The sequence below is a fragment of the Xiphophorus maculatus genome, chromosome 21, assembly GCF_002775205.1.
Source record: "Xiphophorus maculatus strain JP 163 A chromosome 21, X_maculatus-5.0-male, whole genome shotgun sequence".
Taxonomy (NCBI): domain Eukaryota; kingdom Metazoa; phylum Chordata; class Actinopteri; order Cyprinodontiformes; family Poeciliidae; genus Xiphophorus; species Xiphophorus maculatus.
In genome coordinates, this window is record NC_036463.1 from 7988550 (window position 1) to 8015148 (window position 26599).

The 26599-nt window shown below is 37.6% G+C and overlaps 1 protein-coding gene across 8 annotated transcripts in view; it reads left to right on the forward strand.

The window, feature by feature from the left end:
• cacnb2 (calcium voltage-gated channel auxiliary subunit beta 2) overlaps window positions 1-26599 on the forward strand; it is a 64946-nt gene that overhangs the window by 25912 nt on the left and 12435 nt on the right. For 2 of the 8 annotated variants that reach the window (XM_014468591.2, XM_023326644.1), the window contains 5 exons: window positions 17218-17337; window positions 25139-25261; window positions 25345-25481; window positions 25604-25680; window positions 25914-26047. In XM_014468591.2, coding sequence (XP_014324077.1) covers window positions 17218-17337; window positions 25139-25261; window positions 25345-25481; window positions 25604-25680; window positions 25914-26047 — 591 coding nt within the window. Of the gene's footprint in view, window positions 1-3926; window positions 4254-14555; window positions 15379-17217; window positions 17338-25138; window positions 25262-25344; window positions 25482-25603; window positions 25681-25910; window positions 26048-26256; window positions 26277-26599 lie in introns of those variants that run through there. The other 6 variants (XM_023326645.1, XM_023326643.1, XM_014468592.2 and 3 more) reach the window with 6 other exon arrangements.

Here is a 26599-nt window from a genome sequence, read left to right on the forward strand (position 1 = left end):
GCCGTGTAAAAATCTGTAAGCTTGATTTATAATTTTAGTTGTAGATTAATGAATTATCTGGTGTGTTTTATCAGATGGGTTGTTTATTTTAAAACCAAGTGGTGGCTGTAATCTCTGTTAAGCAGGCTTAAGCTGGGCAATATAAAAATACATTCTTAGTGTAGAATTATCTTTTTTTTTATTTTCCACTTTCCGTCTTCGAGAATGTGCCTCTGAGTGGTGACTACTGAACTGAATCTGTAGAGGAAGGACTTATTTAAATACAATCTGCACTTATTCACATCTTAGTGCTTATTCACTGATTTTATTTTATTTTTTTTTATTCCCATGAAACTTGACTACAAATTATTTGTAGAAAATTTGCCTATTTGCATTCTATTAAATATATTAAAACATGTATCTTGGAAAACTGAGATACCTTCATTATATTGTAGGAACAACGAGACACAATCTGAAGTAAAAGTGTACAAAAAGACCATTTGTGGCTTGATAATAAATAATTTAGAAATTGACCTTTAGTTTAAACTTTATATAACACTGGACTTCAGTTTATTTTGAATTAACAGAGTACAAGAAGATTGTTTTTTGTATTACACTCTTTACATTTTCAGGTATTCAAAAACTGAAAAGATTAAACATCTGTAATCTGGTTAACAAAACAAAATGATAAACCATAAATCTTTTTCAATAGAATTTTATATTTTATAATACAATAACCTGGATGATATTTGCATGTTTACTTACAGTGAGATGTTCTGTAATCTAATTTTGGAGAGCTTTTTTATTATAAACATTGCTGTCAAAGAAGTGTTCACCACCTTGCAGATTTCTTTTTTTTATTTTGTTTTTGGTGACACTGAAATGTTCCAGATCAAATAAATGTTAACATTTGTGATTGTTTAACCCTTTTCATTAACATCTACCATCAGCTTTTAAGTGTTGGTGGATGGTGCCAATGACTCTTTTACATTGTTGTGGAGGAACTTTGATTCAGTCTTATTTCAGAATTAATTTAATGTAATCATATGTATTTTATTGGGTTTTCAAGCATGAACAGCCTGGTTAAGGTGGATTTAAAAAGCCAGACTTTGAGTAAGTCAGTGAACACAGCATTTGAGCTTAAGGTCAAGAAACTGCCCCAGACCATTACACTATTACTGGAGTTAATTACAGTTAATTGGTGACTGTGTGGTGTCTTATATGACTTTGCATTTTTATGTTTTTATTATGTGGAGCACTTTGAACTTTGTTGCTGAATTGAGCTTGGTTAATTCTCACTGTAACACAAAGGACAGTTTGAAATATATAATGAATTAGGTTTACATAGCTTTTTTCCCGTTAAAGTAATTCTAAAATCAGTTTTGTATTTACTTAAGTTGTCTATATCTGATGTCTCAATGTGTTAGATGATCTGAAACATTTTAAAACAGAAGGAATCTGTATGGGACAAATACTTTACTGCACTGAATGTTCATCATGGACCAATATCAGATTTTAAGTAAAAAAATAAGAGGAAACCAACTGGAATCAGCCTCAAAATGAAAAACCTTACAAACATGACTTCTGCTTTCTGCATATGATGCAGATAATGCAGTGGCTGTCAGACCATCCACACAATAGTAAAATGTTGTCATGTAACCTCTAGATTTGAACAAAACCATAGCTAAAAGTAGTATCTATTGTCTATTTTACCTGTTAAAGTCATTGCGGGGCGTAATTGCTTGCAAAATGTTTTACAAAAATATTGCCTGAATGTAAAGGCAGGCAATAAATAACTAATTTCTTTATAATGCAGTGATCACCAAGGTAGGGAACCATGTCATTTGCTTCATAGAGTACAAGGTGACTTTGTAATTACAGGAAACAACTGCTGGCAGTTTACTTCTCTATGGGATGTTATATTGATTCCCTCACATGGTCCAATTACTGTAAGCTGGTACCAATGTTTGTCTGCGTGTGTTTGTCAGTGTGAATGTCTGCTGACGTCACTGCGTGCATGGACACTGATCAATAGGCCAAAGGCAGAGCAATGCCTGCTTTCTGAGCTGTAGGACATTGATCTGCTGAAGCCTACTGAGATGGCTCATTCAAAGAGAGCCAACTGCAGTAAAACGCTTTTATATTGTGTTTGATGTAACGTAATCTGGGCTGTTGGATCAAATAAACTCCTGGTTGTGTCAGTTGTAGCTGCAGAAGAGTGACAAACAAGCTATAATTTCCATCTATTGTCTAAGAGAGTGAATTTGTCTTTCATTTTTACAAAACGTATTGAAATGACTTGCGTTTTATGGAAACGTGACAGAGACATCAAACCAAGTAATGTAAATATCACAGTTACTTTTAGTCCTGTAGCTTTCATGGATATTTACTGAAAAAATGGGAAAGAGATGAACTTGAATAACTTGGAAGCAGGCATTTTTTCTTTATAATGACATTAATGGTTTATGTTCTACTATGATACCCCTAAATCAAATCCAGCGGAACTATTAGCCGTTGAGCTGTACTGTTGAGGCCTCAGAGGTTGTTAGATAACTTTAGAGAACAGAGTTATGTGGAGCATTATGAAGATGCATGAGGCAGGGTTAGGTTTTAATAAGAGGTCAAAACATGGCCGCTCAGCTAAACTATCCTGCCAGGTAAAGAGAGCATTGTTTAGAGAATCGATAACAGGACTCCGGATAATCTAGAGAGGACAACCAGTCTCGCACTTCACAGGAAGAGCGGCAAAGAGATATTTTTGTAAGAAAACCACAAGAAATCATGTTTAATGTAACACAAAGGATGCTGTAGCTATTTGTGAGCAACTGTTTATTTCCTTTCCGCGTATCTGATTTGCATTCAAACTGGAAAGAGTAGAAAAGTAAAATGTTTTCGACTTCTGCTCTGATCAAATACAGAAGGACTTGAAACATTTGTTACTGTCAAACGGGGATAACAATTCATCAAATTGCACGTGCCACACACACAACCTGATGCTAATCCTCAGAGAGGGGCTAACCCTGATCAAACACAATATAATCTAGGATTTATGTTGGGCTGCCCAGAAAACATTTTTCTACAAATCTGGGTTTAGCAGACAGTTGAATAAAGCTCAGCAGTTGGGCAATCCTACAGGTTGGAAGAACATAACGTGTAAATTAGTCTCCTCCAGAGACTTCACTGCTTTCTTCAGTTGTTGCTTCTGTTTTAAAACCGGAACACTTGGATTAGTTAGGGTTACATTTTTGGAAACTCATGACCAAAAGAGTTTAGCTCGTGTTTTATTGCATCTGTAATATTTAGTGTTTCTCCCTGCATCCTCTCAGCAGCTTTGATTTCAAAGCACAACACGGTGTCTGATCCCAGATCACAAAGATAGATCTAATCTTTCAAGTAACCGCTACATTTGTTAGATGCAAGCCAGCTGCTCTGTCTCTTGATTACTTACCCGTTCTTTTTATATGCCTGTAATGTTAATAGAGGAGCTTGCATTATGTAAATGTACTTTAGCTCTTCCTGAGAAACGCACTTTTAAATTCGAGTCAAACACAAGCAGGCTAATGTGCCATCAAATGTTCACACAGAGGGGGTTTGCTGGTTTTCATCCCAATGATGATGAAAGCAAATATGGCATTTTTTCGATCTTGTGGAGATAATTACTTCCTGACATTTCGGTCTCTGCAGCCATGTGTTGTGTCGACACAGTCAGCTCAGATCTTTCAGGAGCCTCTTGAAAGCAAAGGAGAACACACATAAACTTTGCAGATCACACGCTCAGACATAAAAAGCCACTGCAGCTGCTTTTGGTGTTTTCTGGAATTTTCAGGCTGGCCCCATTGGTCTGAGATCTTACTTCCTAACTAGCAGAGTGTGTGTGTGTGTGTGTGACAGGGAGAGAGTGTGGGTATGTGGGAGGAGAGAGGGGCAGAGGGGGCTTGTTTTTTGGGACTGGAGGACGGTCGCAGTGCTCTGAAGGAGTCCAGCGTGGGAAAGACGGTTGACTTTGCCTCTGCCTCTCAGGGACTAAAGTAGGCCAAACAAGGACTGAGGGGAGCAAACTTTCCTTCTCCGGCTAAAACTTTCTATGCTCGGGTTGCTCAGGAAGAGCTGTTCCCCGCTGGAGCTGGGGTAGGAGGGTTTGTAGGTGCGAAGTATTCCGGCTGCCTGGAAGTTCTTGCATTCGGACAGAAGATGAGCAGTAGCTGAGGAGCTTTCTCCCTGCCCAGCTCATTTGGCTAGAAATGTTTTACTCTACGAGTGAGGAGTCAGATCTGGTGAGTTTGTTTAAACATATGCTAAACTTTTCGGAGCCCCATTCCTGTATCGTTTAAACAAAGAGGGAGGGCTGGGAGTGCTGGAGAACGGAGGGGATAAATGCAGGATTTAAAGAGGCAAACAGTACAAAGACAATCTTATTTTCTGGAAAGATAGCAAACGCTCATGAAGATACATTTTGTGAATCTCCTATCGAATTATGTTTTAAGACAAAGGCATCCACTAGGAATCTGCATGAGCTTGGATTGGAGGAAGGAGCTTCAAATGCTGAAGGGAGAAAAAGAAAACACCCAGGATAAGTTTGACTAGACCGGCAGAGAGCACAAAACCTGGTTTAGCCTTAAGACTTTACGTTTGGAGCTAAAAGGCACAAAAATCCAAGTTTCTAAGGCTCTGTTGGTGTAAATGAGCTGACATGATGTCTTCACTGATTCAAGTTATTCATATCCTGTTTGAAAAATTGCATTCTGTGGTTATCATGAGCACTTCTATAGGTAAATAACCCATGAAATAAACATAAAACTATGATTAAAAACCCATAAAAGCTCACAGAAAATGCTTGCATTTATGATCAGGCTTACATTTCATTTGAGGACTCCTAAAATAATATGGATTTTCTCTGTTTTTATAGTGATTTTCACATAAACATTACACAATTATGTTTTGGAGCAAGACGGTATATTACAAGATATCATAAATGACAAATTGTTTTTGCAAATGTGGAAACTGTGGCATACATCTGTATTTAGCTCCCCTTGAGTCAATATTTTGCAGAACCACCTTTCACTATAATTACAGCTGTAAGTCTTTTGGAGTGTGTCTCTAACAGCTTTGCACATCCAAACAGGAGATCTTTGCATGTTTTGTCTTCACAAAATAGCTATAGCTCAATCAGAACGCTTTCAGAGAGTCTGTGAGCATCTTCAAGTCATGCAACTGTTTAAATTGGATTTAGGTTTGGACTTTGACTGGGCCATTCCAGCCATCCAATTTGTCAGATGGTTTGCTCAGTGGTTGTTTTCCTCCACATATAGCACATAGTGTGTAGACACAAAAGCTTAACTTTGGTTCTGTTGGACCAGATCATCGTCTTCTGTATGACTTTTCATGGCTCTCATTTTGTCACTCTAAGATCTGATTTGGGTAATGCACAACTAAAAATTGACTTGTTAACACATTATGTTTGCTTAAATTGTTGATCTGTGTAGCTTTCAAAGACAATTGGTTGCACTACTGTCTAAGTTACCACAGTGGACTCCTCCCTCTGATTTTGGATATTGCACAGTTGGAATGATTTTTGCTCTTACGTTTTTTTCTTTTGGACAGTTGTCATGATGCATAATCAACAAGCAACAAGGTATTGTTTAACTCTCTCTCTCTGCTCGACTTTCTAACTGTACAGCCAGACAGATTTAAAGAGCGGCAAAAGCAGATGAGGTTGAGTAGTAGTGCTTGCCAAGAACTGATGATGTCATCCAGCACGTGTTGTAGTGGAATATTGTCTCTGCTACCTGATATGGAGCTTTTGAAAGTCATGAGACTGTCGTACAGAAACCGTCTTCACCCTTCAGGTATGTTGCAAGTCTGACTGCAACTGGAGATTCGTCCTGCCCACAGAATAACCCTCCACAACGATTCTTTGAAGATACTTGTATGATAAGAGTAGTGACACAATTTAATTTCCCCTTTGGGATAAAAAAGTACTTTTGAATTGAATAGAATTTTATTTCAAATATGTCAGACAGAAAATTGAGTGGATAGACGAATTTTCCCCAATCAATTTGAACTCACATTCCACAGGAAAATCCATGAATAGGTGAATCTGCGAATACTGAGTCACAATTTTTATTACATAAAATATGAAACGATGCACTGAAGTTAGTAGTTGTGACTTGCCACAATGTAAAAATGTTGAAGAGGAATTCAACATTTTGCAAACTGTTGTAGTTGATTAAAATGGACTTTATAATGTTTCTATAAATGTTAAAGTTTTCCAGTGTTCACATCTCCTGCTAGTTGCATGCAAAGTTTCTGCAGCTGACTTGAAATTGGAGCTATATGAGGCAAACCACTTAATCTATAGCTTGCTGCTCCTCATTAGGTCCTAAAGAATCAGTTGCACACAAAACTAGTTTGGTTATATATAGGTTGTCCTCATGGGTCGCTGTTCAAAGTGTCCATATATCTTCTTCTGTAAACTAAGGTGTAGCTTTGTCAGCCAGCTCTGTGAAAAGGTAACTTGATTTGATATTGCTACATTTCAGGAGGTAAACTCCAGTTTGGGCCTTGGATTGGACGTGCTAAAATTAAGCATTCAACAAAAATCAGCTGTTCTCATAGTTGTTAGAAACAGGTGTTCACATCTCAATAAAAGTCTTAAAAATTTGTGTTTTTAATGCAATAACACATCTAAACTATAAACATTAACGTTTGAGATGTAACTGGAATCCAGTCGACTTTGACTGGCACGTTAAACCGTTAAAGCAATACTGCTGAATTTTCTGAGTCTCGTTGCAAAGCCTCAACATTTTCTAAACTACAGCTCTGGTTTAAAGTTGTTGCTTAGTGTTGTTATCAGCGTGCAGAAAATGAAAGATGGAGAACTGTTACAGACAGATCCAGTTAGTGGACTGTATATTTTTACAGTCATAAGAAGCTCGTTCTGCTCTCTGAGCCAGTTCTCATCAATCATGTGCTGCCTGCCTCACACAGGAAGCTGTCTGAAAATTGCTGACACAAGCACAATAAAAGCAGCAACTGAACTGTTTTTTTTACCTTGTTGTCTTGATTGGCTCTCATCCTATTATGGCTCTGTCTGTCTTTGCACTGAGAAACCTGAAAGAGAATGGACAGCTAGTTAACTTGATCTAATTGAGGCAGCGCTGCGCATTTCCATGTGAATTTCATTTTACTTGCACTCAAGCAGTTTGAACTTCACTAAACTTGTTTGTTTGGCATCTGATTGGTGCTTTGGAGAACTAGTAGGGTACTGTTTCAGGTTCAGAGTTATTAGCCGCAAAGAATCAAAAATGCTAAAAATAAAATTTCTCATCTTCTCTAGGAGCATCCCAGCTCACCATTGTTGTTTAAATGTATATATTTCATTATACTTTGCTCTTAAGAAGCCAGATTTTCTTGCAATCATCCTCAATGTCTTCTTTTACTTTTGAACATATTGAAAACAGATACATTTTTGCAGAGATTACAACTATTTAATTTTGTACAACACAAAATATTATATAATATAATGTTTTATTTCTGTAACACACATTTAGAATGATTAAAAGCTGTGACCTAATATTTTAGAGAGAAAAAAATGGTTTATTGGTAGAGCTGCGTTAGATTGTGAATCTTTTATTGATTGTAAGAGTAAGGAGCGATTGATTCTCTTTTTTGTTGCTTCCTTTCTTTCTTTTATTTTTCTTTCTACCTTGTTTACTCTTTCTTTCTCTCATTCCTTATTTCTTTTTTTCTCACTTTCTTTGCCGATTTCCCATGCTGTCACTGGTCACTGCAAATACAACATCAACTAAAAAACAAACCCTGTAAACTTAACTTTTTCAAAATTTATGTTTTTACATAAGAAATGTCTATGAAGTTAGTTAATTTTGAAACTTCTTCTTTCAGTAGTAACTGCCACACCAAAAAGTGATATTGCCTCTTCAATCTTCTAACACTTACCTATGGAGTATTTACTTGTCAGAGAATTTTATCTCTGGCCATCATTTGATTTCTTGGTGAATCTCCATTAGTATCGTTTTATATCAAAAGTTAATTCGGGCAGATATTTTTGAAAGATGATAAACTTGTTTGTTCTTCTCGAACTAAATAGGTTTAGTCTGGAAGCAAAATAGTCTGTTTAGTTTCCAGACTATTTCCAGTCTCCATGTTGGTTTATGGCCTTTCCCAACTTGCTTTTAACTACAGTAACAGTCAGTAATCTTGTCAGGTGACAGAGTACATTGGATGATTCTCTGATTTGATATACTGGTTCATGTAGTGCTGAGTAAACACTCCTGAAGGGACTGTCAGTCTCACCTTGACATCTGTAAAGCATTGTACAAAACGTCTTTTCTAATTTCTTTCTCCCATTCTTGGCTTTTTTCTTGCACAGATGCACCATCAATCTGTTTCTCTTCCTCTGTCTCGCTCTCCTGCTTTTTATTTCTTGCATTGTAAGAAGTTTAGTAACCAATTATTGTAGCAATAACACATCTCTCACACTTGGCTGTCATGTCTGCTGCCATTGTCTCCTTCTTGACGAAGGAGACACTGTTTGTAATTTAATTGACTTTGCGCTGCATCAACTGAAGTGGCAGTGATGGACAGATGGCAGGAAAAAAAGAAGCTTTAGTTCTAGCCAGCAATGAGTCACTCAACGTCTGAAGCTGCTTGCACACTCGCTCAGCCTATTGTCAACTTGCTTCCGTCAGCTACAGTGTATCACAATGATCTCTAGAGGGTTTGGCATCAGTAATAGCATGTTTTAGACAGCTATAATAAAAGATGGAAAGCAGAAAGTAGACTGACCAGTTTATATGCTGTCTTTGAGTAAAGACTGGGGCAATTTCTTGGTAAATTTGACAGATTGTACTCCAGTTATTGTGTAATACTCATATTATCCTTTTATGTACTGCATAATGCATTAAAGTACCCAGATACTCTTCTAATCTTTTCATATTGTCTTTATTAATGTTTCTTCAGGCTTTCTAAATATCTTTTTTGGTGCTCTTCACTCACTTTCTAAACCTTATTCAACCTTTTACTGAGGAATGTTTTTGTTTCGTCTCTTAACTCTGATGTATGACTCAGCCACCCAGGACTCCTGGTCATTTTGCTCTTTCGTCACATCATATTTTTGCAGTTTGATCTATTTGTTGACCAAAGACTGTTTGTGCTTCTGACTAACAATTACTACCAACTAGAAGTTACTCATTGTTATTTTGGTTTGATAATGAGTCAAATGGTCTAAACCGGCATCTGGATCAAATCTTCAGAACGTAACATGCAATTAAATTAAGAGTGAGATTTGAGATAAAGACATAAAATAATATGGAATAAATACAGAAAAGTTGTCTTTTATTAAATATTTCATGTTTTGTATAACATCTTTAGTCATTAGGATTAATTGTTTTGACGCTTAAAATTGGTTTAATGAAGTCTTAGTTTCACAAATGTTGTAGAGAATATTAATACAGTCAAAAATGTATAAAATATGAATGTTTTAATGTTATTTTTGAAATGATTGTAGTTTCATTCATTTTTTCACATTTTATCTTGCATGGATAAAATAAAAATAACTACAAATATTACTGTATCCTACCCACTGACAATATAGAAAACTATTTACAGATTATATATAAATTAAGTATATATATATATATAATTGATATATCTTCACCTCTTATGGTTCTTATTGCTTTCAAGCACTTGATTCTTACTAGAGCCAGGGTTTAATTTTCTAGTGGGAACTCTGTAAAAATACAGTTAAATTATGAATCTCTTTATATACAGTATATCACCACTCACCTTTGCTGCTTTTATCATCATACGGATCAAATCTATGGCCCAGTGAGTGAATTTTGATAAATATTGTTGCAGAACTAAAGCAAACAGCTTTGACTGAGCTCATGGCAGTAAACAGAAAGCATCAAGTGGGATTTGAGGGAAATACGTCAGTGGCTAAATGCGTAACCATCTTCTCTGCTTGCGCAAAACCAGTGAGTCAAGAACGTCAAAGCTACTGGGAATACTGGGGTGGAAGTAGAGGAGAGAGAGAGAGAGAAGAAAATAGAGACAGGAATGGAATAAGGTGAAATGAAAAAGGAGGTAATGGAGGGATACTTAAATGACAAATGACATTATTGAGAGTGCAGCTTAGAGTCAAGTCTGTAAGGTTGAATAATGGACCATACACGGAAACAACCGTAACTTTTCTGCGTGATAGCAATTTTTTTAGTGGACTTCTATAAAGCCATGATAAAAGTCACTTAATGTGAAAATGGGAGCTCTCAGGCAATGAAGAGGTGCGCTGCTTTAGCTGCTTCAGCCACAGTAAGTGATTCTGTCAGATAGAGGAGGCTGCACAAGCTGACTCAGGACCTTTTCTTCCACTCTCACTATTACAACTGTGATTTGTATGTTCTAATGTAGTCATTACCATGCAATCGCTCCATGTAGGAGTCGCCGGTGGTCCTGGAGAGCAGACCTTTGCTTAATGAACCATGATTAACAGTGGAGACTCGAGGATCATTACCTTTTCAAAACCTCCTTGGGTGGATAGAACATTTTTAATAGTCTGGTACAGGCACCCACTCTGGATTCATTCAAGAAGAGAGTTCTTGCTGTAGTTCCTCACCACATGAGACATACTTTAGAGAAATATATTTTGTTATTCAGTAACCATCAATTCCCTCACAGAATAAATTATTAAAAAACAGTATGCTTATAGATAAGCTTAAAGATGGCTGAAGACAAATACAATTTAAATACAAATTTCCAAACTTGTGTTTTTTGAGTAAAATAAGCGTTTGATAAATTTTATGTTTCATCTTCATAAGAGTTGTCTTTATGTTTCAAAAATAAAAATAAAGACAGTCAAAATCTTGCCAAATTATATCCCCATTTTGCCCCAGTACATTGCGAGTTCATCATTGACTTCCTCTATTTCATACTTGTTAATAAAACATTCTGTTCCTATATACCTATCCACTGTAAATCTGTTCATTTCTAGAGGTAGGGAAATGTGCTGATGATTTATAAACATAAAATAGTCATACAAATGTTCCAATCTCACACAACAATGCAAAGTGTAGAGATACAGTATATCAAGTTTTAAATAAAACCCCCAAAAAATCGTACTAATTTTGAAGCCCTCTTGTCTAAATCAGGACTTCAAAACTGGATGTATTCTTCTATTTATGATTAATAATGCAGCATGTTTTAACAGCACTCTCTGAAATATCCCCTTTTGTAATCTCAGAATTGATTGTTTTGTTGGTGGAGTGAGCACTTCTACTACATTAATCATCTTGATCAGAAACATGGATGAGCTTTCTGTGTAAATATGTAAGGTGCTGGTTTGTTGGGTCTCCAATCTGCTGCTCTCTTGACTTCCTTGTCTTTATTTTATAAATTGCCATGTAGAGTTTGGGTTACACTGTTGCACTGATTGTGGTTCAAATCTTCATTTTTACCAGGACAAGTTATGACTTGATGAAACCAAAACTGTCCTCTTGGAAAATAACTAAAACTGCAAAAGTATTAGATTATTAAAAGGACAAAATGATCACCATGTCAGAAAGAACAAGGATATTGCTGCTTTTTTGTCAAAGGCTGACATTTATGTAGTTTTTCAAGTTTCAGTTAATAGAAAAATGTTTGCGCAGTGAAGCAAAGAAACAAGAAAGTCACTGGTTAGCATCTCTTTTTGGCCACATATTTTTCTACCTAAACAAGCCAAAAATGTAACATTTTAGCAGACGATAAGATAATTAGTTTGGCTGTAAATTTCATGGTACATTATCTAAAAGCATTCAGTTAAATTTTACCCAGAATAACAAATATCAACCTAATTATAGTGTTAGATGAATGTCATGAGATTCTGTAATGTAACTTCTTGGAAGGACAGATTTCTAAACCCATTTTAAATCATTTCAAGGAGATGTTTTTCTGAACGTAAAGACTGTGGAGATTTTTTCCTGGTTATGCAACGCTGAAGAAGTGGCAGCAAGAACCCTTCATTATCAGAATTAATTTGTGTTTTCCAAGAATCACTTTTATGGATGTTTCTTGATACCAGCTGCTTCAAACAGATCTCTCATTGTCTCTCAGCCTGAAGAAGATTTAAATGTCATCATACCACTGCCATATCGTTATTAGCGGATTTTGTGGGAGTGACGCTGTGCCGTCGGGGTCAGCACAGCATCGAGTCGGGAGGCCTGTAGTGTCAGGTTGCCCCGGGTCCTTTCTGTCGCTGTGTGTTTTTGTCAGAGTTGCCAGTAGAGTGCAGCCTTCACAGACGGCGTCAACACCCTCCTCTCTGGTTCGGAGCATCTGCGTCCTGCCCTGAGAGCAGCGGTGACAAGTGTCAACACGGCATATCAAAACATATGTGACATTCGGACAGAAGCATTGGTTTGTGGAGTTCTATAATGCTGATGTTGTTGCGTAGAGCTGATGCTACAAGATTTCTTGCAGATATGATTTACTCAGTAGTCGGTGTGACTATAATGTAACTTCTTTAAGACATTAGACTGTGTCATAATTTTCCGTCCATACCAGCTCACCTTTAGAATAAAAACAACGTATTTATTAGTTTATGTAATTTCCTTCCTCATTGGCTTGTTTAGTCAAAAGAAGCTATAATCACACGAACAGCATTTATTGATATGAGGACAATATCTATACTAAAATGAAACCTCCTTACTGATTTTAATGAGCAGCAATGATTAAGACAGAAGCACCAGGTTTCTTCTGAATATTTTGACCAATGTATCTGCAGTAGAAAATACTTTATCTAGATATTACCATATACGATGCGTTTTGATGTGTGAAATACGGCCTGTCAGATATGCTTAGTTTTCACTTATTCATTCTTCTGTCCTGATCTCTTCTTGTAGGTACATGAAAGTTCTCTTGTAGGATAAGAGAGCTTTTGATTAAACAATAAGTTGTGTAATCACATGAGCTGTACTCAGGTTACTTAATAATGTAATTTAGTCTAAATTTACACATCTATGTGAAACATTCGCAGCATTGGGCCTGTCAAAAATCTTTCCTTAGTTTTACAGAATCATCGCAAAACTCTGAACGTCAAGATGCCAAATTTTTCTTTGGTGCAACTGATCGATCTCAAAATCACAACAAAGTTTTCATCTCAGCAGTTAGAAAGGACTGTTCCTAAAATGTTAAGATTTGTTTTTACTTTGTCTGAGGCAAAGCTATTTTATTTCATTACAGAGTAAATAAAAATTATAATCTCATATGTACATACAAGAGGTTGGCACATTTGGTTGCATTGTTGCCTTGTAGTACAAAGATCCTGGGTTTAAATCCAAGTTGGAGATCTTTCTCTCTGTACATACGTAGGTTCAGTCTGGGCACTCAGGCTTCCTCTCATAACCCAAAACATGACTGTTAGATTAATTAGTTGCGATGTTAAAGTAATTATGTGTGCAAACCAGAATTCAATAAGTATCAGGCCCCAAGAACAACATGAACTTTTTCAGATATCGTCATTTTTATGTGATGGAGCAACACAACATCGTGTTTTATTGTCACTTTAAAACTTAATCTTACATTTAATCAGTAGAGTCCACTTATGTGTAATTGAAGCTCAGTATAAACACAACTGTTCTGTGAAGGCCTCAATGGATTTTCCTTAGAAAGCAAACGGCATCCTGACAGCTAAGCAGCACAGCAGAGAGGTCAAAGACAAAGTTATGGAAAAGCTTAAATCATTTTATACAATTTGTCAAGGTTTGGACATATCTGAGAGCTCTGTTCCGTCCATCATCTGAAAAAGGGAGCATGGAAGAACGTCAAACCTTCCAAGAAATGGCCGTCCGCCCAAACTGGCAGGACACTAATCAGAGAAGCAAGCAAGAGGCACAAAAAGAAAACAATTGTTAAGAGAAACAAGAAAGTACTGCCAAAAATGTTGGGTTGAAGTAGAAAATGTGGAATAAGGTACTCTGCTCATAAGAGAACAAAAGGAAACTTTCTCACGTAATACTACTCACATTAAAACATGGCAGTGGCAGCATAATGCTGGGGGATGCTTTTCTTCAGCAGAGACTGGGAAGCAGAAGTAATTGGAAGGTGAATGAAGCTTAAATACGGGATAATCCTGGAAGAAAACCATTTAGTGGCTCGAGACCAAGGCAGAAATTGATTTTCTGGAGAGGAAACGACACTAAACATGCAGCCAGAGGAACAGTGATGGATGTCAATGTATATTCATGTTGGTTTTTTTTTATGAATTTAACAAGGAACAATCTTTTGCTGCTTATTGGTGTCCTCAAGTGTTTATAGCTTTGCTCATAAAATCACAATAAAATACATTGAAGTTTGTTGTTTTAATATTAAAATCTTAAAGGAGTGTCAATACTTTTGCAAGACTGACATTGCACATACAGCAAAGTACAGTCTATTTCTTGGTGCAAAAGAAACCTAAATGTATGCACTGTTGATTCATGACCACCATTCATACAGCACATGCAGTTTCTAGAAATGATTGCAGCAGAGACACAAGAAGCAGATGGACTGACTGTGCGAGGAAAAAAAAAAGAAGAGGGGTGATGGAGGAGAAGGCTTGAGGTAGAGAAAGCAGAAATGCTGAAATGGCACAGTGGAGCTTGTAAGAAGGAGTCGGGAAGAGACACTCTGACAAGCCAAGTCACGGTGTGAGAAAGGGAGAGCTTGCACCAGCAGCAGCTTCATTATCATCGGCAGGAGAGTCAGTCACATGCAGCCACACCGGGACTCTCACAGATGAACCGTCACGCATTGCTCACGGAGCAGTGCGAGTAGCCAGCGACGCAGCAGGACAGGGAAGCTTGATGGAGGGGATGAGGAGCATCGCTGCCACCTGACTCACTCTGGGAGTCAACCTCACCACCTGCAGCGGCACGCCGAGCTCTCTCTCCACCAAGGAGTCTGAGGCAGACGAGGGGGAGAGAGCTGCTGAGATTATGCGCGGGGCAGCGAGCTCCAGCGGATTCCCCATCTTTGGCAACAGCGACGGCAGCAGCAGCGGGGGTAGTTGGAGCTTTGGCTCTCCAGACGATAGCAGAGCCAACTGGAACTGCAGCAGAACAAGGAGCTCCGACTCCAAAGCTATTTATTTATCCGGGGATGAAAGCAGCATTCACAGCCCCGGCGTAAGAGGAACCAGCTGCCGATGTAGCCACAGTGTTGAATGTACCTGTAGCCAAAGCAGTGACAGCTGCTGCAAAGCTGGTGCAAAGGACACCTCAGCGGTGCAGTTTGGTTTAGTTGTAGTAGCAGCAGGGGGGGGCAGTGGCTCAGGACACTGAATGACCAGTGTGGCTCATGAAGGCCACCTGGATCCGCTTGCTGAAACGAGCCAAAGGAGGTCGAGTCAAGAGCTCTGATGCCTGCGTAAGGAGGATTTTCTACCGTTTATGTCGTGAAAGTTGCTTCTGTGCATGCACTTGTGTGTAATTCATGGAGTCTGTGCTTTTCCCGTGCATCCATCACTAGTGCGAAGTGTTGGGGTTCAGCGTGGCAGTGTTGTGGTGATGAGAAGTTGTGTGTCGGTATCGGTTATGGCTGTCAGATTCTGGGCAGAGCTCCAGATCACTTCCCTGCGACCCACTGGGCTCATGATCACATCTCTTATTTAAAGGTGACACTGAGGGAGGCCAGGTGTGCTCACCTGCACGTTTCACAACCAAATGTACCTCGTAAGCAGTAAATTTCATGTCATTTGAGTGTGGCTTCGTAACCTTGAGCAGGTGTTAAACTACCACTAATTACTTTTCTAATCAAATCTGATTAGTAAGACTGGATCTGTTTGTTTTTTATTTATTTCTTCTCCTCTGTAGCAAAGTGGGAAACATGAAAGACATTCAGATGATTGATGAGCAGCAGGGTTTTGCGTAAGATGGAGTGCGTGAATATGACCCACCTTTTTCTGTCTAGAACAACAGCACCTCCTGGGCTGTCTCTTTTACATAAGTCAGATAGTGCGAGTGAAGAGGATGAAGTGGTATGATCTTGGTTTGGTAATTCTAATCATGCACAGATTGAGGGGAGGCTATTTTTAACTCAGACAGCAGAGTGTAATGGTGCAATGAGATGAATGAAAGACCTTGTGTGAGTGGCTGCCACAGGAGTGTGCAGGTAAGGATAAAAGGTGCACCGACTCCACTGGATGAAAGACGAGCTGATTTATTCGCAGTGCTTGATGACTGTCTTACGAATGAAGGGGTGTTCCTCATTCACAAATGGAAGATTTTTGACGCATTATTAGGACATTTCCATTCATATTTAAGTGTTTACACAAACCTTGAAATAAATGAATAATCTAGTACAGAAGCATAACCTCACACAAAAGAAAGTTTAGAAACATACAGCTGTTGATTTGAATAATTGTAATTCATTGAGAAAAATTCTCACTTTAAGAAATAAATCACCAGTGCAGAAAGGTTGTTAATTTGTTGAAGAACCCTTTTTTGTCAATAAGACAGTGAATCGTGTACCATAACATTTTACAATGTTATAGCATACAGTGAGATGGATCTTTGAGTCATGAATCCGATCAGATACTCCTCTGTTCTGCTCACTTTATGGATTCTCTTTTGAATTTAAGTCTAGGAGTCTTAAATTCTTCAATTATTTAAATTTTATCTCTCAGAAAGTCTAGTTAAGGTTTTTAATACTAGGTCTTGAAATGTGTATCGTCAGCTCTTGCTGCTTCTTTTTTTATTACTTTTTTTAGAGTTAAAAATACTGCAACTATTTTACAATTATACATGAGTGTATTTTATTTTAAGGGGTTTAAATTGGGTATTGAAAGTGTAAAAGCGCTGCATTCCCATGCCATTATCAAAAAATACCCAGTTGTTCATACTGACAGTTAAGAATGCCAAGATATGAAAATTTAGGCAGGTATTAGAAATTAATATTGCTATTATAGCAGATATCTTAAGCAGATACTTACAGGCAAACAGATGGGTATGTAGATGACAACTTTTAATCAGATTTTTTCTGCAGTGGCTTAATTAAATACAGACACATTCAATAAATTGCATTATTAATGACAAGTTTCTTTATTTCAGTAACTCAATCGACAAAACGAAATATGTACTGTATATTCTTTATGTAACTCTTAAAACCTCAGAGGTTTTCAAAAATACTTCCATTGTTCCCAAGGTGTGAGTTCATCTTTGTTCAATTTTAGTTGTTGCTGAGGTGCTGCTGTTTGTGTCTCCACAGGGTTCGGCCGACTCTTACACCAGCCGTCCATCAGACTCCGATGTTTCCCTTGAGGAGGATAAGGAGGCAGCGCGCAGAGAGGCAGAGCGACAGGCTCAGGCACAGCTCGACAAAGCCAAGGTTGGATTCTTTAAGCCAGGGATAGGACGCTCTCTTTGGCAATGTTAAATAGCACTAAATGGGTCACTTTGAATGATTTTAAAAAGCATTCTTAAATTTTTTTTTTTTTCTTCAAGTGTGATCTCAACTTTACAAAAACAAAAAAAAAGTTTCCGCTCTGTTTTGTGGAATTTGTTTCTTGTTTACTACACAAAAATAGTGCAAAAGCTTGATGTAACAAATATGTGTAAGAAATGTGTATATCCTTATTGGTTCTGTTGGATTTGAGAGGAAAAAGTAGCTGCCAGATACTTTGAATTGAATGCATTTTATGAAATGATCATCAGTTAATGTAACCGCCTCTATAAAATCAGAAAAGACTTCAGCATTGGCCATAAAGAGGCAACTGACCATCAATCTGGGTAGAGTTATATTGTCATCGCCAAACAATTTGAATTCCATCATTCCATCTTAAAGAAGATTATTCATGAATGGAAAACATTTAGGGTAGTTTCCAATCTGCATCTTAAAATTTACCCATAAATGTGCATGGTCATAAAACGTCCTAAGTCTGATCTATAGGTTTTAAATTGGATTTAACAAAGTCCCACATATATCTATTAATTCTGGAGTCTGGAATATGTAACATTTCCGACATAAATATGCTGATGTTCAATGATAGTGTAAAAGAAGGCATGTTTCTGGACATCACTTTAAATCATGACATCCATTCTTTACTGAAGGTCTGGTACCATATGATTTGGTGGTCAACTCCCCCTAGTGGTCTGGAGCACCTCCATTCTGTGGGGCGAGTTTGCAGCATTTCATACTTGCTGTTGTTTTTGCTATTTTTGGCACTTCCTCTGGTGCTTCTATTTCTTGTGGCTGCAGTATTTTGTCTGTGGTTGTAACATTTCTTTCTGTGTTTGCATAAATTTTTGGTTTCTTTTGGGGAAAAAATTGTCATATATAAAATTAGCCCTCCAATGTGTTTTCTGCCTAAGGTGGTTCTACAAGCTGTCATGGGGTGCACTTAGTTTTCACAGTTTTTTCCTGTTGGCTTCACCTCAGTTTAGCACATAATAAAAAACATAAAATCTGATGTAGTTTTTATAAACTTTTGGATAGATTTAAGTAATTCTAGAAGCCTGGTTGAAGACCAGATCTTTTTTTTTTTTTGCATATTTTGAAACATAATCCTTGAATTTAAAGAGCATGTGGTGGACTGTTTTATCACAAAATGTAAGTCATGTTGATGGTAACTAATAAAAGCAAGGCCTTGCAAGAAATGTCTCTACAAGTATAGAAATATAAATGCGTGTTTGCAGATAAAATTGGTTTATTTTGTTTGATTAAGTGATGGCAGGCATCACTCAAACTATGTTGTAAACTTTACATGGATCTGTTTGTTGTTATAAAGCTGAGTCCACTTCCTTTCTGGATTCCTCAGAAAGTCCTCCATGTTACTCAGTTTGTTCCATTTAGACTTTAGTTAGGTGAATTTTGCATCGTAATTTGTGTCAAATGGATCTAACCGGACTTAAAGTAAACCTTTCATTATGGCACCTCTCTTAGCTTTGAGATAACTCTACGTTAAAGCTTTTTTAAATGGATTTCCAAAGAAGCAGGATGTTGGAGTAGAAGTCATATGACTTCTATGTCATATGAAGTGGTCCTTTTCGGTGATCACTGATGTGAGAGGTTAGGGGCCTCAGAGGTCTCAGCGTCACTGTTTGTCAGAGCTATAAGCCTTGCCTGATCTGCTCTTGGCCGCAATTAGCAGCACATAAACAAACACACACATGGCTTGGTGGACTCGCCTTTGCACAACAGGAATTCCAATCAGAGCCCACTTCCACAAAATCACTGAAATGCTCTGTTAAGATGCAAGTCTTTGATCTGCAAAATAATTTTGCTGTGCGTTTTGCTCTCTCTTCCAGCCCACTGGATGGCTCGTAGTGTTGCAGTTTTTCAGATTAATTCAAGCAACTGTCTGAGAAATGTTTGTGTTGTCTTTCATTGGGTGTTTAGTGTCTGTAACAGCTAGTTAAGCTTTTGGCTATCCATTCATCCAGGCAGACATTTTCCCCTTGCGCTTCGTCTCAGAGTAGCTCCTAGCTGGCAGAGACGGATCATTCCTGCAGATCTGTGTCGTTATTTTCCAGAGTCACCCTCTCTAGCACACTAATTAAAATGATAAGTTGACTTTATAGATAACCTGGCATAGATTACCCCCGCTGGCATTTTACATGACAGATGAGTGGTAAAAAATAGCTTCTGGTGGTCTGGCCAGCAGAGCGAGACAGAGCAGGCTTAGGTCAGAGGAAGTGCAGACTCTCTGACTGTGAGCTTTTATGTGCAGAAAGTCACACTCGCTTCCCTTCAACTACAAATACATAAGTATTTAGGAAAGCTTGGGTACTGCCAATGACTATATTTTATTCCTGACATGCATGAACAAAACATCCTATATCCATCGTCAAACCAAAATGGGCTCCTCCTAATGGTTTTACATCATAATCAGTAAGTGCACTACTTTTAAATTAACTAATCCATTGAAAAGGAAATGAAGGAAATTACATTGTAAGATGAGTGAGTTGCTGAGAAAAATAAAAATTATTTTAAAACGTAAGCATAAAAAAGATCCCTGATTGCATAAAAAAAACTTACTGTAGGCAGCTTGTTGCAATTATTACTGACTAAACGTTCATATTTTACATGGATTATAATAGAAGGATTTATGATAAATTAGTTAAATCACTGATAAATTAGTTAAATCAACACATACTTGCTGAGGACATAGCAACAGCAAGTATGCGTTGCTATGTCCTCATTTGTATGTTACTTTGCATTAAGCCTCTGTCAAATGCATAAACATAATTAAAAACATATACCAGTGTTTTATGCTAAACTCTTGCTGCAAATTCAATCACTAAGTAAACACTTTTTTCCTCCAACTATCACCTTATTATAACAGAATTCACCTACAGTAGGAGTGTAACCTTGTAGCACATCAGAGAACACTTAAAAGCACGAGTTAGAAACTACTAAAAGAGCACAGGAAAGACTCTAAAGGGCTCATCTCATAAGTTTCAATAGGTTCTCTGTTTGCAGATTGGAAGTTTTTTTTGTAGGGTTAGAGTTGGGTTAAACCTAAATGGGTTAACCCTAAATGGCACAAAAGAGGGCATTTCTCAACACTGAGTCTACTTTTATTCCTTTTTTGATACCTGAGTGTCTCTAGCTAAACGTGGACTGCATTTAACCTTATAACCTTATTTATGAAACTAACATAAAACTGAAAAAATTTAAGGCCCCCCAACTCAATTCAGGACTTTCTGACCACAGCATGAATCAAAGGCAATGTAAACTGAATTTCTTAATATTTCAGAAAATTTTCTTATGTTTTTTAATATTTCATAATACCTCCTAATCAATTTATGATAATCACTAATAATTGTCTTTTTTGTTTCTGATCAGTTCTGGCAGTTCTTATATTTCCTGAGCAGAACTGATTAATTGGCACTGTGAGTACATGAGCATGACTAACTAGTGCTCAGAGCCTCCTCCAATATGTTTTAAAAAAACATATTGTTTATAAAAGTCACATACTGCAGCTTTAAGACTTAGAAACACTGCAGTTTTAACTCTGTAATTCAGAGATCAGTAGGTACATATTGGTTTGGTGGTTCTAATGTTGAAGATCGGTGTTTTAAACTAGTAAACACACAGAGAAATTATTAAATGTTGGAAATAAAACAGTCACTCTCCAGCTGTGCAAGAAAATCAGAAGAGTAAATACCTGGCAGCTGGAAGGGCCCGGTCGATATACTCAAGCAACCTTAGAGAATTATAGAACAATCTTCCCATTATGGAATAATAAAAGTTATTATGGTGCCATATAATAATGGATGCTACAGACTGGGAGTACTGCCTGAGGCCGGTGCACAGAGCTATGGAGAAATCATTTCAAATCGATCCACAACATTCAAGGTGAAACAATGTTGTTGATTTATAGTGTGTGTGGGGGTGTGTGTTTGTGTGTGCTTGTCTTGGAAAGCAGTGGTATGTAAAATGGTAAATCAGCCACAGCAAAGGCAAGTGTTAATGAGCAGAACACTGCTGGTGTTCTCACTCAGCTGGTGAAAAATACATATGAGGTGATATTAGATCAAGCATTGTGGGTTGTTTCCAACTCAGAGTTCCTAGTTAAAGTTTAATTGGCTATCCTGTGTCTCATTCTCAGTTCTTCTTTCCTTTGTTCCTGTTGAGTTGTTTTCCTTGTTTGTCGTCCTCATCATTGTCTGTTTTTCTGCCTCAGTCATTGCACCCTGTACAGCCTCCATAATGAAGGCTTGTGTCTTGTAAGAAGCAGTGTGGTTCTGATATGCAGATGAAGAGTCTTCGTTCAGAAGTCTGCAGTAGATGTTTTGTTTGAATCTTTCAGTCATCAGTGATGTACCTCAGCATGTGTGCATGATTGCCTCCAGGTCTAATATGTCCTGATAAAGCCAAGTCGAGCTGAGCATAAGGACAGGAGAAAGAAAAGAGGCAGCTGCCTGTGAAATGAATGGAATGGCATAAATTTGTAATGGACTTCACAACTTCATTCAGTGTATGCAACGCCAAGGACTCTCTGTCCTTCAAGACCTCCAGCATTTCATATTTTCAACTGGGTGTTTTAGAGGAGGCACATTTGCATACATTAGACTAAAAGTATCACTCCACTGAATATTTACATTGTTATCTGCGAAGAGAATCATTCCATAGGCTGTTATTAATTAGCAGTAATTGTTGTTTTTCAACGAGCCTGACAATTATTCTACAGTGCTGAGATTCAATAAGCATTACTAGCAGTTTCCTGCAAATGCAGCAGGACCTTCAGAATTTATATAAATCAAATGAGTCTTCCCACCTACAGTAGATTTTGTATTGTCCCACCAAGCCTTTTTTTATTACTCTGCTTGAAAACTCAATAGCTATAAAGTACAATAAAAATAACACCAAGTTTCACCAGTATTAAATGGGGTGTGCATTAGTATTGTTCTTGTGACCCATCACCAATGGCATTCCAGAAGTTGTTGTCTCTGAGCTAAGATTTTTTCCTTCCAGAGTCTGAGAAGGACTGCTTTAATATGCTACTCCAACTCATTTTAGAAAGCTGCATATTCTGTAAAACACTAATTTATCTACATATTTCAGACTCATTGCTTGCAGATACACTTCAGTATGCTTCTCCTCATGCTGTTTCCATGTGAAGTGGTTTGCTAAAATGTTAGGTCAGGGTTACTGTGTTTAATCTTTGTTTTGATGTGACTCATTGATAATTTGTCTCTTTTAATGCAGCTACAGTTAACCATGGGCCAACAGAAAAAAGCCAACAGAAAGCTTACCCGCATAAACGCTTGTTCCCTGGCTTTATAAACTTAGCATTGTTCTTTGCATATGTTTTAGCTGCTCTTTGCTATTCCCATCAGTGTGCAAAGGAGGTCACATGAAACAAACAGACTGGAAGGTGCAGGAACCATTACAGTCTCACTATCAGTGTAGACAGGGGGTGAAAAAGTACTTACATGAATGAAAGATTTCTAAAGTTCCTTGATATTGAATTGGAATTGAGAAGAAAGCCAGACTCCAAAGACTAAGATATAAACATCTTTTATAAAATTTATTTTCAAAGTGGTGTCTGTCAAATAATAATATACAGTCAGTGGCTGTCATTTTCATTTTAGTTCATCATTTTATTTGAATGTATTAGCTTTTCTCTTTGAATGTACACTGCCATAAAAAAATCACATCACATTAAATCATCAGCTCCAATGTCTAAATATCTAATCTTTTTTTTATATTGATAAGTGGAAAAAATTCATCAGACAAATTATGTGTCCAAATATGTTAGAAAAACCTGCAGGCTCTCATGGATTGTCCTAATTATTTTTGCCTAATTCTAACCTGCACTAAGAATAATCTATAGGCATCGATGGTCAGGATTGATCTTTTGCAAGTGCAATATATTATTGCTTAGACCTTTTAGTTGTTTGGATCTCAGTTTCATCTAATCAGAGAAGCAATCAGTGCAGCTTTAAAAGGACAGCACAACATATTTTTGACTCTTACTACAGGGTGAGATATTCTAATCTGTCCTTCTATGTTTCTCATGGAGTTTTGCTATAGGGCTAACACTGTGGTGAATTTTATCTCTGTTTTCCTGTTTTGTTTTTTGGTTGCCTAGAGGAAATCAGATTGCGGTGCAGCAGGGGAGATTTTAGTGCACTTTGAAAGCATTTCTCAAAATCTGTGTAAAGTCCAGCTGAATTATAGCCTCAAAGCTCTGATCCGGTGGGTTCATTTTGGTACCCGTTTGGATATTACACATCACAGCTCTCTCTTTTTATCTGCAGGTAAATATTTAGCATGTGAGGGTGCAGCTGGGGGATTATTTTAAGCTGCATCCTTGTGCATTCTGTTTGTTTTTTTCAGTTGACTTTTATCCAGCTTTTTGCTCTGTCAAAGACTGAGCAAATGTAATCTGGTTGAGGGCATGACCATGCTGCCAACTGTTGCAGCCACTGCCGCCAGACTGGCTCCAAGATTATGTCCAAAAGCATTTTATGTAACTCTTAAAGGAATGTGTGCCTCAATTTAATATTTTAGCATTACCAAAATAATACCAAATCATAATTATAGTGCAGAAAGAGAAGATGTGTGTTCTTGCATTTAAGCAGAAATGCTCATTCTTAAACATCAGCGGTGTAAAGGTGCTCCCATCACACCTTCCAGAAATATTTCATTAGATCTTGCTTTATCATAATGATTATGTGTCCAAAAGAGGAAGGGCAGCAGTTATCAGACAGGAAGGTCATTATTGATCCTGCTGTCGTAAAGAATGTTAAATTGATTTATGAACCATTTGCACAAGAGGTGTTTGTGCTTTTTATAAGTGTAAGACAAGAGTGCTGCTTTACAAAAAGGTGTGGAAACATTGACCACTGACAGGCTGCCTGTGAATTACAATAGAAATAGTAAACTTGTCGCAGAGACAGTGCTGCAGTCAAACCATTTTTGGTGAGAAGTCTAAATGAATAAGAACTTGCACAGATCTCTTACCCAAACTTATTTTTACATCTGTAAAAACAAGAATTTCAGCCCACTAGTAATGGCAGTCATTAAACTGAGATAAGATGAATTATCCCAGTTTTTGAGATTACCAGACGTTTTGTGTGTTAACCATTAACACACAAAAACTGTGGTTAATAGTTAACTCATGATTTAAAGGGGTTAGGTTACTTTTTCACATAGGATTAGGTTGATTTGGTAGGTTTTTTTTCCACCCTCGATAAATAAAATCCAATTTTAAAAACAGTTTTTATTATTATTGTTATTTTATTAAAATTGTCTTTGTCTATTTGCATTACTTTGATGTTTTGAACCATTTAAGAAATCTGTAAGTTCTTTGTTCATGGCTAGAAAAACTCTGGATTAGCAGCTACAACTTTCTAAGAGATATTTAACCAAATATTTCTGGGAATGCATAAATTTGAGTTTGTATTTCTAAAATTGATCCTGTGTGGCTTGGATAACACTTTTAAAAATGTAAGCTTTTTCACTGGATTCTTGGTTGTTCCATGTTGTAATATACTGTATCTCCACCTTGGAAAAGAAGCATTTCAATAGTGCCATTGAAGCTCAAAATTCTTATGACATTTGTGATGATGATGATGATTTTTATCTTAACGTCCTACCAGAAATGTGTTTTTGTCAAATCAAGACTTTATTTGATCTGACATTTCTGTCTGTCTTTACACTTTGTTCCTTTTGGTAGACCAAACCAGTTGCATTTGCTGTCCGCACCAATGTCAGCTACAGTCCGAGTCATGACGATGACGTACCTGTGCCCGGCATGGCTATCTCCTTCGACGCCAAGGACTTCCTCCATGTCAAAGAGGTGAGCAGTTACTGTTAAAGTTGATATTTAAGAAGCTGATATTAGAGATGCCCCTCATGCCTTTAAGTGTATTGTTCTGGCAGAAATTCAACAACGACTGGTGGATAGGACGTCTAGTGAAAGAAGGCTGTGAAATTGGCTTCATTCCCAGTCCGGTGAAGCTGGAAAACACTCGCATCCTCCAGGAGCACAGAGCCAAACAGGGCAAGTTCCACTCCAGGTATTACCAACCTGTTCATTTCTGTCATTTTTGTTTGGCTATGAAATCCGTTAAAATGAGCAAAAAACTATTTCCGCTCTAGTTTTTTTCTGACTTAAATGACAAAAAATTTGCGGTTTCAGCAAACTGGGAGCAAACTCATCGTCTAGTTTAGGTGAAGTGGTTCCTAACTCAAGGAAATCTACTCCTCCTTCATCTGGTAAGTAGCTTTGTAGAAAAATTTGATTTTTTGTTCATTTTTAACCAACCTTTAACAACTGAAATCTAACTGAAGGCGAAGGGAACATTTTCTATTAATATGTATGTATATATGTATTTTTTTATGCTTCATTTACTCTCTCTGTAGTAACTCCATTCTGCACTACATTCAGTGTGACCCATCAGCTGTGATTACCTCTGTGTGATCTTGCTCTTGTCTGTCTGTGTCAGTAGCTGTTGACATAGACGCCACAGGTTTAGACCCAGAAGAAAATGAGCTCCCAGTCAACCTGCGTTCCCCTAAAGCCAGTCCAAACACTGTTATATCACCCCTAGCAAAAGAGAAACGAATGCCCTTCTTTAAGAAGGTAAACTCTAGAGCTCCGCACTGCCTCTTCTTCTCTGCCCGCCGGCACGGTTCTGTCTAAAAACGCCTGTGGCCCCTCGGCTTCACACAGCGCCCTCGCTTGTTTGTCAAGCACAAGTGTCCCTGTCGTCCCACGATGTGCACTCCACTGTTAGCATGCCTGCCTGATCTTAACCGCTCTCTCTTTCCCTTTCTTCTGGCTAATCACAGCTAAGCAGAAGCAGAAGTCGGTAAGTTTTGGTGTTCAGACCAACATAACAGCAGGGTCTGAGGAGGAATCTTCTGATCTGTTTAAACTCTGCCTTTCCTAAGCAAGAGATCTCACCTCTTTACTAACTTCCTGCCCTTCTCATTGTTCCCACAAACCTCTCTGTGTTGATGTTTGTATGTGATATTGTAATCCTGACTTACTGGGACCTCATTGTGAGCAGTTTTTCACTAAGAGTCATTGTAGGCACCATAATGTTTTTAGTTTATATCAGTATTTGTAGGACTAATACTTAAACAAATGTAACTCATTTAATCTCATTGCAATGTAAACAATTTCTGGACT